Source organism: Macaca fascicularis, chromosome 5 (genome assembly GCF_037993035.2).
Source record: "Macaca fascicularis isolate 582-1 chromosome 5, T2T-MFA8v1.1".
In the NCBI taxonomy this organism is placed as follows: Eukaryota; Metazoa; Chordata; class Mammalia; order Primates; family Cercopithecidae; genus Macaca; species Macaca fascicularis.
This window is the reverse complement of record NC_088379.1, coordinates 152,952,619-152,963,519: the sequence shown is the minus strand read 5'-3', so window position 1 is coordinate 152,963,519 and position 10,901 is coordinate 152,952,619. Positions and strand designations below refer to the sequence as shown.

The 10,901-nt window shown below is 48.4% G+C and overlaps 1 protein-coding gene across 11 annotated transcripts in view; it reads right to left on the bottom strand.

Moving 5' to 3' along the window:
• The window catches only part of ARHGAP10 (Rho GTPase activating protein 10), a 352,159-nt gene that overhangs the window by 2,365 nt on the left and 338,893 nt on the right, over window positions 1–10,901 (bottom strand). For 7 of the 11 annotated variants that reach the window (XR_012435152.1, XR_012435153.1, XM_045391864.2 and 4 more), the window contains 2 exons: window positions 7,402–7,554; window positions 6,226–6,317 (listed from right to left, as the gene is read on the bottom strand). Coding sequence is in view for 9 of the 11 variants with exons in the window: in XM_045391864.2 (XP_045247799.2) it covers window positions 6,226–6,317; window positions 7,402–7,554 (245 nt within the window). In the remaining 2 variants the exon portion in view is untranslated. The remainder of the gene's footprint in view (window positions 1–6,225; window positions 6,318–7,401; window positions 7,555–10,901) is intronic. The other 4 variants (XM_045391866.2, XM_074040570.1, XM_074040568.1 and 1 more) reach the window with 1 other exon arrangement.

Below are 10,901 nucleotides of genomic sequence, written 5' to 3'. Positions count from 1 at the left end.
ACCTGCACTTTCCTTAAATTCAACAAGCTTCTGGCTTCAAGGTCTCCGTGGAGCTGTTCCCTTGGGCCTGAATGCTCTTCCCTGCCTTTATGCCTGGACAGCACCTACTCATGCTTCAAAGAGGAGCTTCAGCATCCCCCCACTTCCAGGACTCCTCCCCTGGCTCCAGACCAGGTTGGGGCTCCCAGTTATGCGCCCTGCATGTCCTGTGTGTGTGTGTGCACGCATACGTGTACATATAGGAGAGATACACTGAGACATTCTTTTCTAGTCCAGACTATGAGAGCATGTAACATCTATAACATGAGACCCGGCACCTAGCACAGTGTCAGACACATGATTATCTGTGTAATGAATGAATAAGCAAAACAAGAGATGTGCTCAAAGTGATCTGGCAGCAAGTCACTTTCTTCATGCCTTCAATGACCTTGACCCTGACACTGTTCTTCATACCAGGATTTTTAGAGACTTCTCACTTCATCCAAACACCCTAGCTGGCAATGCTACTAGTATGCAGCCACCATCAGGGAAAAGCTTTGGATTCTATGCAAAAGAGGCCCTCAGGGTTGTAACAATGTGGGGGCCTGAGCGGCAAGGGGCCCAGGGCTCAAGTCAGAGCCCTGGAGGAGACTCCTGGCTAGCTGGGTGCACCTGGGAAATTAACTCCTGGGCCTCGCTCAGCTGTTACCTGCAACACGGGGTTACTAGCACTTAGCCTGTAGGACCTGCTATGAGGAGGCAATAAGGTAGTCTCAAATACAGTCTCACCTGCACATGCTTACTGTTTCTCCTCCTCCCCTATACATACCACACACTTGCACAAACACAGACTCAGTATTAATAAAAGACAGGATGGGCCGGGCATGATGGCTCAAGCCTGTAATCCCAGCACTTTGGGAGGCCGAGACGGGCGGATCACGAGGTCAGGAGATCGAGACCATCCTGACTAACATGGTGAAACCCCGTCTCTACTAAAAAAAATACAAAAAACTAGCTGGGCGAGGTGGCGGGCGCCTGTAGTCCCAGTTACTCGGGAGGCTGAGGCAGGAGAATGGCGTAAACCCGGGAGGCGGAGCTTGCAGTGAGCTGAGATCCAGCCACTGCACTCCAGCCCGGGCGACAGAGCAAGACTCCGTCTCAAAAAAAAAAAAAAAAAAAAAAAAAAAGACAGGATGAACAGAGGAGGAAAAAGGTGATGTTCTACGACGCTGGAGGTGAAAGGAGGCTTGAATGGGGAAACCTCCCCAACCAACAAACCAGAGAGACGCCTCCACAACCCCATTCACCACCTCCCCAGCCCTCCCCTCCCTGGAAGGCAGAAGCCAGTAGGGAGAGAGATGTCACTGCTTTACAGAGGTGATCATGGGGGATCCTATAACATCCAAGAGCCTTGGAAGTGGACCTGGCCAAGCGGCGGGCGGGGTGGGCTAGAAGGGTCTGGAGATCAACAGCAAGGTGTCCCCAAGCACAGGAAAAGTGGCTCTGCAGCTGCAGATGAGGCTGGCAGGCTCTCCCTCCCTCTCTGAAGATCTGACCTCTCTCAGTAGCATCGAACCCCAAAATACCCATCTGGGGCTCCTCTCCTAGTTTATCACACCGCTCCTCCCCCGAGAAGTGTCTACGCGGACAACAGGGCTCTGCTTTTCCATTCTTACGGGTGGAGAACTTGGTGGCCTCAGTGTCTGTCATTTCCCACGCACCCTCCCCGTGCCTGCAGGTCTCAGTCCAAGAGCCTCACTCTGCTTCAGCCACGGTGTCCTCACAGCCTTTAGACCACAAGAGGGAACAAGACAGGTATGGGGCAGGGACCCCAAGTAGCACCAGAGAGAAGCAGGTCCCTTCCACCGACTCAGTTTTCAGCATAACATAGACAATGTGTGTGACAAATACTGAAATCACTGAAGTGTCATCAGCACATGGTAAGCGCCAGGAACCCACACTCAACTTCAGAACTGCTGCAGGACCCACAGGGAGGCTGCGTCCTGGGCTCTGCCCTATGTCCCACCACGAGGCAACCAGTAGCTTGAATGCTATGTCTCTATCTTATCACGGCTATGGGTAAAATTCAGTTTTTACACAAGTAAAAACCGAATTTTTTTTTTACACAAGTCCATACCCCTAATAATATCCCATTTGTTTTGCGTATGTGTGAGCTTAACCAGAAGCACATAATGTCTAGTCACCTGGAACTTATTTTTCACTCAATATTTTTTTCTCAGATTCCCCTGTGCTAGGAATCTACCTGGCAACGAAATTGTTGGGCTGTGGGGTCTATATGCGATCAACTTTCCAGGATAACGCCAAATTGTTTTCCAGGGATTATTCTGTGTCTATCTGAGACTTTTCAAGTTTAATCGCCAGAGGCTTTTAAGGATTAATTTGGGCCACACTTGCTCCCCCACGTCTACACGTGGATGTTGACAAAGAGCCTGGGACAGCCAGGAAAGCAGCCCCGCCGCTGCTGCTGCTGCTGCTGCTGCTGCCGCCGCCGCGAGGGGTCGCTCCTGGAAACCTCCTGCCTCAGCACCCTCCCAGCCCTGCCCCTGGGGAGGCAACCACTGCCCATCAGACTGGAGCACACCTGTCTGGAAAGATAGCAGGACTGGCGGGTGGTCACCAGCAAAACCTATTTCCAGGATTCCCCAGGCCCAGAGAAAAGGGAAAGTCCCTCTGGTCATCAAAGCAACATCACTGCCCCGAGACCTTACAAACACAGCCCTCTCCTGGGGGTGAGGGGTGGGGGCGGGCGGGGGCTGGGAGGCATTGCCCCAGAGCAACAGCTAGGCATTAGTAAGTCTACTAAAGAAACACATCTTCCGCCTAGAACTGGAACTCATAACTTAAGTCTAGGCCCACCCAGTAAGAGCAAAGAATGAGGACAGTCATGGAGCCACACAATTGCTAAAGACCCCTGTGTCAACCACACTCCGGGTCAGGAGTTCTCAGAGCTGCACACATCCCAAACCGCATAACTACTGACGAGGCTGCCCGGGGGTCACTCTGACCTCGAGTCTGTTTTCTCCAAAGGCCACTGGGTGCCATAAACCGATTTCCTTTATTGCCTGTATGAGGTACAAAAAGGAATGGCACTGCAAGAGCATCTATGGAGGCTGGAAGATTCCACATGGATAAGTGAACATAGGAAGAATGTCTTGGGCATTCCAGGGACACTAAGTATTGCTGGTCTGCAGAAAGGGAGCGTTCCCAGCAGCACTCCTGCAGGCTGAGCTGTCTAGAGTGGCCACTTGGAGCACTGCCTGGCTCCAAAGAAGCTGTGGTCAGATGACCTGACGGTCTGTCTTCTCAGTGTCAGTTGTCAGACCGGAAGACCCCATAGCTGTTTAAGGAGGGGCTTCACTAGACGTGTTCTGGGCAAGCACCTGCTTTTAACTAGCTAAGAGATCAACTATGCACAGAAGATGTGAGGCGCAAACACACACACACAGATAAACTCTGCTTAAGGGCTTGACACCGACTGTACCCTTTGAAGAAGTGTCCCTATTAAGCAGTAAGCCTAATGCTGTTGATTCTGAACACCTTCCACTATGTTATCTGCCCTGCTATAAAAGAATCAGGGGGGGCACCTGCAAGACAAGTAGCTCACATTAAATGAGACACTCACATCCCTGGGTAGGGAGAGGGTGTCAACACATCCACAAGGTATTTTCCAAGTAGCCAGCCTTAGGAGAGGGACAGAATGAGGAGCTCCTGAGACACCCGGGGTGCCCCAGCCAGCAAAGTCCTGACAGAGCTAGACACCAGCACTGCAGAGCACAGAACGTGAGTGAGACACAACCTGGCTCAAAACATAGCCTCTTCTGAGGCACGCTACGATGTACCCAGTGTGGCAGCATGGTCAGCAGCCTGTCCCCCATACGTCTGCAGCAACTCAGAACCCTCTTTTTCTAGTAGCCCCAATGCTATCTTGATACAGCATCAATGTTGTGGCCATCCCTGCCACTGAGGATGAAGAATCAGCTGCACAGAGTCCCAAAGGAGCCTGTTCCAGGTCACATGGAGGATAAGAAAGCCATGCTGTGAGCCCAGGCAAAATATAACTGCAGAGTTCAGAATCCACGTTGCCTGCAATCAGTGGCTCTCCTCCTCCAAAACGCACGGAGACACTGATGTGTGTGTGCACGTGTGTGTACATAGGTACCACTGTGTGACTATGTACGTGTACGTGTGTACATGCACACTTTTTAGGAAGACTCCAAGTCATCTCAGGACTTTAGAGCTGGAGAACGTAAGTCTCCTGGGTCAGACACCTACCAGCGTGTCCCCTTTTATCCAAACTGGCAGATCTGTGCTGGCTTTAGGCACTGACCCTCATTCACATGGCTGTGTGCCCAGGAGAGGTGTCCTATACCCTGTGTGATTCTGATTGGTCTAAATCCTTGCAAGTGATGGATTTGGGGTAAGCATGTGACTCAGTTCTACATACTGGGATGTGAGGATGGGTAAACTACGAAGAAAATCCTGGCAAAGTTTTCTCATTCTTAAAGGAACACAAGGATGAGACACCTCCTTCCACCACAGTGTGGCCATGATACATGGAACTGTGGCAGTCATCTTGCTCCCGCCAGGGAAACCAGACAGAGGCCCAGGTCCATCAGCAGAGAACAGTTTCGCAGAGAGATGGAACTACTTCAGTCTTTGATAACATCTTTGAGAATATGAATTAAAATTAGAACTCCCTACTTCCAAACTTACTATGGTGTAAACTAATCCCTCCCCCAACCCATTTTTCTTTTTTGAGATGGGGTCTCACTATGTTATCCAGGCTGGCCTCGAACTCCTGGGCGCAAGTGATCCTCCTGCCTCAGCCTCTGCACGAGCTGGGACAACAGGTGTGCACCACTGCGCCCGACTTTAATCCATCTTCATGGCTGATTCAACCGGCTGTGTCAATTTTTGTTATTTGCAGCCTAAGGTATCCTAATAGATACACCTTCTACCAAGGTAACTATCTCACAAACCATACTGCAGGAGGGAGTTCAGAGTCTTCTAAACAAACCTAATCACACAAAATAAAAATTCATCACATTTCTCAAATGAGTGCGTTTCAATACTACCATCTCAGCCTCCCCTTCAGCCATATGGTGTGCCGACGTGAGACAGGCCTGGGGCAGGGCAACTACGTTCCACATTCTCTTGGCAAAACTGCATGCATGTGATGGTAATGGAGGAATGATCTTGCTTCTATTCCGAGAACAAAATTTCTCCACAAAGTCTAATTCTGTTCCATGTGGGGTTTTGTTGTTGTTGTTTGTTTTCTGACACTACCAGGAGTCTCTGTCTCTGAAGAGCACATATCACACGCATATAGAAATCTAGTCTAAATGAGGCAACTTGCTTTCTAAAAAACAATCGTCAGCAAATGCTGCATTACTGACAATACACCACTGTGCCTCATGTTGATACATTCCACATATCCCAAACATTCTGGATAATCAACCATTCCATTCCAAGCATCTCAGGTTCCTACTGCTTCCCTGGAACTCTGCTGAGGAGCTCCGCCCACACATGACAGCACGGTTTCCATAGCAACCCATGCATTTCATAATGAGCAGGACTGGGGAGGGAAGAAAGCAAGAGCAGGGGAAAAAAGACACTGAGCCATAAGAGAACTTTTTGAAATATTCAACCAGGCATAGCTCCTAAATGCTTGTGTATGAATATTAAATCCTCAAAAGCTACACCCTTGTTTCAATATGCAAAGTCAATACCTGAATCTGGAGACTCACACACTGTTCAAATCAGCAAAACTGTAAAGCACAAAAATGGTAAGGGAAATAGAAATCGAAAATGTTTAAGCATAGTAGTATTCTCGGATGACTCAGAGTTGGTAAACCTGAAGCGTTTAATGGACTTGGTTAGCAACTCTGGGAGAACAAATATAATAAAAGTGTGCAAATCAGAAATATTTTTTAAGTGCAAGTGACACTAGCTTCTTCCTGTCAGGAGAGAAATGACCTGAATGAAGACCCGCAAGAGGAGATGGAGAATAATCAAGAGGAGAACACAGTGGCATTCCAGCCATCGACGACAGGCCCCTGGTATTGGGGCCTAGGAGCCGAACACAGCAGCTTAACCCAGTCCAAAGCATCAAGCGGGACACTCACTCTCCCAACAACAGCACCATCGCTGACTGCTCCCTCCATGCTGCAGACGTTAGTGATCTGGCAGACAGGATTAATAGACGAGGCTCCCACTAACACTTACCATCCTCAAAAATTGCTCCTATTTCAAAAGATAATTCCGAGCTGTGTTCTGCTTCACACGGATACACGGCCCGAGCCTTCCGACTGCTGACACTGAAAAGAAAGAAAACACACAAGACACCAATGAAAATGTGGAAAACAGAGAGAAACCTCACCCCCAACCCCCTTCCCCAAATCTCACTGATGTCACCAGTAGGGCAACTCCTCCCGAAAAAGAAATTAACATGGAAGTGAACATGAGGCTAAGAATAGCACTTGATTTTCAAGTAAACGATGGGTTTCAAATTCAAGCCTTTCCTCAGGGAGCCTGAGCAGCTGTCACTGAACCACTTCACCTAATTCTCCTCCCTACCTGGTGGGATGCCCTTTCCTATCATTCAGCACTGTTAGAACCACAGGACATGTTTATTTCCAAGCACTTCAGTTGGTGTGTTAGGAAAAGCACACGCACCTGGAGACACACGGCCAGCCGGCAGAATGAGGCAGCACACCCACACTCCACAGGTGGGAAACCACGAGCCCAGATCCACCCCAGGCAGCCACCGCTCTGGAAGGGGCTTGTTGCTCCTGCCTGAGTGTTCCGTATTTACACCGTGCCGGCACACCAGGCCCAGCTTCTCACCATTCGTTAAAGCAACCTCTGTGTCCGTGCGTGAAGAGGATGGAAACCATGCTTTTAGCCAGTCTAATGAAATCCGAAGGAAATGCCTCATCTCACTGGCATGGGGGAAGCCACTGACAGGAAGAAGCACCTGAGCCACCACAGGTGGAAGAGCCTGCTGGAGGCCAGCAGCTCTGTCCTCTATGGACCTGGCCACTGGATGCCATGGAAGCGAATGTTTCCAGTGCCAGCTTGCCTACCTTTAAAACAAAGAATGTGCTTTATACTCATGAACAAGAAGTTCTTCCAAAATAAGAACTTCTTCATAAATGCACAACCAGCACAACAGAGTAGGTTCAAGCAGGTCTCATGTAAGGCAAATCCTCCAAAGAATTTGCTACTGAACTGGGTGAGGCACGCCCCGATACAAGGTGGTAAGTGCTGTCCATGAAGTCTGGGATGCTGGGGGTATCTGGGTAAGCCTTTGCCAGCAGAGAACACAAGAACCTGCTCAGGTTCGTCAAGCCCCCTGTGTGTGCTGCCACCGTATTCCACATTCCACTCCAAACCACGTACCTTTCAGGTGGCTTGTCCACTACAGTAGCAGGAGGAGAAAAGAGGAAAAGGGATGACCCGGGTGAAGGAGGTGTCACAGCTGGGTTGGAGCTTGTTGTGGTTGGAGACTGTGGGTTAAGCCACTGGACCATAGATGATCGGGTCTGACCTGGGCTAAAGGTAGGAGTTTGACGGACAGGATTAATAGCAGAAAGGCCACAGAACATCAAATGCATGACATCCCAATCCCAGATGACTAGGTCGCTAATTCCCCTATCACTCCTGACCAGTAGGGACTGAGTCCTCTCTGCATCCTGCCGGGGCTGCAGCCTAAACTGTGGATAGCAACAACCCAGAAACCAGCCACAACCCCAAACTCAAGCTGTCTTACTGTCCTTCTCCGGGTTCTCCAATCTGTCCAACCTACTAGCACCCTATGAGTTCACTAATTAGAAAACCAGAATCTAATTGCTCACAGGAGTGGCGGGATATTCAAGGTATTCATTTTTTCTAATTATAAGGAAAATCACAGGAATCTAGCATCAAGTACGTGACCGGCAGCTGCAAAAGATCAGCTAAACATTTAAAGATCTTTCACCTGCTCCTACACGTATGGCCGTGCAGAATAAAATGCCACTGGATTCAGGCTTCCTCTAGAGAAGGCCAAAGACTAGAAATGAACAGCAAAAACTTCTAGTGACCAGACCATTTCTTAATATTTCCATTTTGTTTAAAGTTAATGTAAACAGGTCAGTGAACAGACACCTGGAATGGCCGCTAAGCACAGAGGGAGAGTTCACGTAGTTGATCCGTGTTGATCTGAATTATTCTTCAGTGACCTCAGAACTGGAGGTTTGTGACTATGGTATATGATGTTCCCTTGAGAAGCGTCTCATTTCATTCAGTGACATTTTGAACACACACGTGTTCCCTGTCTGCGGCACCCAGGTGCTCTTCACCTCAGATGCCCGCTGTCTTCCGCTAAACCAGTACACCAGTTTCCACGAGCAGTTTCCCGAGACCCACATTCCTCAGCACGCTTAGACTGCTTCCCCTGCCAGAGAACTGGCACTGAGTTCTTCAGCACCAGCATGGCCTCCTGGACAGCCCCCAGGTGCAATCCTCCAACACAGCGACACTCAGCAACCTAGGGCCAAGTTTACCTACCTGTCTCCCCATATCCGATGCTCTTCCACCTGCCCGCCTACCAGGGGCCACCCCGCCCCGGCAGCCTCCTCTCTGCCACAGCTCTGCTTCCTGGCACTCCCACCTCTGCCTCAAGCTTTGCCTTTCCTCTCAAGCTCCCCGCCCTCCTCTGCCTGCTCTAATCTTGCCTTTCCTTGGCTCAGCTCCAGTTCCACCTCCCCCAATACTCCTCCTGTGGCCTCTCTAACCCATACACCTTCCCTGGAGGCCTGCGACACCAATACATGAAAGGGCAAGTTGACACTGGTTGTTCTCCGATGGCTTCAAGTATTTCTACTGCCTCTGCAGGAAGATCTTTAACTCTTTTTCCAGATCTCACGAAGCCAGGCAGAGTGGCAGGGACATGGAGCCATCAGCCAACATCTGAGCAACCAAATTAGAAAGTTCTAAAACCAAAACTGGATTTTACAAATCTGGTGCATAATTGACTTGGTAGGTATTTAATACACTGAAGCTTTCCTATGCTTTGGTCAGTAAACCAAGGGGGTCATTAAAAAAAAATTATTCTTCAAAGAGCTTATTTACAATTCCCCTGTCCAGCCATTCATCTGGGAGTCATAAAACCTATTTTATCCCAAGGCAAGATACCTTATAAATCTTAAAGTGATCTGTATCACCGGTCACAAAAGTCACTCCTTTTTTTTTTTTTTTTTTTTTTTTTTTTAGCAGAAAAGGAACATTGAATGTTGTCTTACTAATCAGGAAGGGAAAGGAGAGGTAGGTGTGAGTGAAGCCCTAGCAGGGAATTAAGGTCACAGTTAGCCAAACAATTGCCAAGTTATCTCCCAGCAATTATTCAAGGTGCTTGGAGGGTGGCGGTGGAGGAAGATGAGATGTTTTGCCACACCCCCCTTCAGCTCTTCAGAGTCATAAATCGTCAATGACTGCCATCCATCTGCCTAGAGGGAGGACAGTTACAGGAAGAAGATAAAGTAACTATGTGACTATATTTATGTGGCCCTTGAAAAATAAAGAGCATAAATTTTAGAGCTATTGTCTGCTTAATCCTCACATCTTTCTTTAAAAAAGAAAACCTCCATGTGTGGTGTGGGGGGGGGGTGTGCGCGCGCGTGCGTGTAAAGGGAAAATACCCCTCGGTTTTTAGAAAGTGAAAGAACCACTGCAATGACAGATACAAAACAGAAAGCCCTGCCTGTCCCGCACCCTGGCTTTCTCCATCTCATCCCAAACAGGAACATAGAATCAGCAGCCCTTGTCCAGGGTCAAGTTCTCCACATTCATCTTTTCTGTTTTTGGTGATCTTTCTGTCGCTGTTTAACACACACATGTGCTATGTGATCCAGCACTAACCGGTTCACCAAGATTACCTCCCAGACTTCCCATGTAGACTTAAGTTTCTGTATGTGACGTCCTGGGTGTATCTCAGAAGCCTCTACAAGGTGACTCCTTTGATTTCAGAACCCCACATGGGCAGACACACTGTGAGCTGGAATATTCACAGGACGGAGCAACATGCGAGACTGGAGACAGTCTCTGTGGAGATGAGGCAATGAGATGTGTGGACAACTGGAAGCCTGTGAAAGAAGAGACCTGTGCAGCCAAATAAGGTTTGGGAAGCAGCAGAGCAGGTGCTTGGATAGAGGAAATTTTTCAGAGGCTTGTCGGCCAGGGAGGATCAGGGATGAGGCAAGAAGTGAGTATATATACTTAAGTCGTGTAATGAGTTCACATCTCAAGCCAGTACACATCAGATGATAGCATGTTTCATAGTGTCTCCCAAAAGCAAGCTGTCCATACATTTTGGAAGGCCAAAAAAAAAAAAAAAAGTAAACATGAGCTTCGTTATGTAACCATCTCCTACTTTCCAAACTTTGGGTAACTTTTTAATAAGAAGATTTGAAAAATTTTTTAAATATTATTTAAAATGTAATACCTACATTTTCTCAAAAAACAGTAAAGTATTAGTTTCCAAAAAGAGTTTCTGATATTCTTTCCCTTCTTTTATTTAAAATATTTTGAAGGAACATAGGCATTTTGGAATGGCAGCCCATAAGCAAAGGACGAACAGCTTTTTCCTCACCCTGGGCTCCAAGAGAGAACCGAGCCCTAAGGCATATCTATCTCTCTCTTTCTCCACCTCTCTCTCTCAAAGAGTGAGCTTTACCCATCACACAAGATCCGGGTTTTCTAAGCTCCAGGTTCCTCTCTTGAGGCATGCAGGTGTGACCTGGCCCAAGCTGCATTGCCTTGTAAGAACTGGGACTCAGGGAACTGGCACAAGAGAACACTGATACTCTCATTGCTGTGATGAGTAGAGGCTGCTGGCTCCAACGGCGAGTCCCACGCCTTCTGCC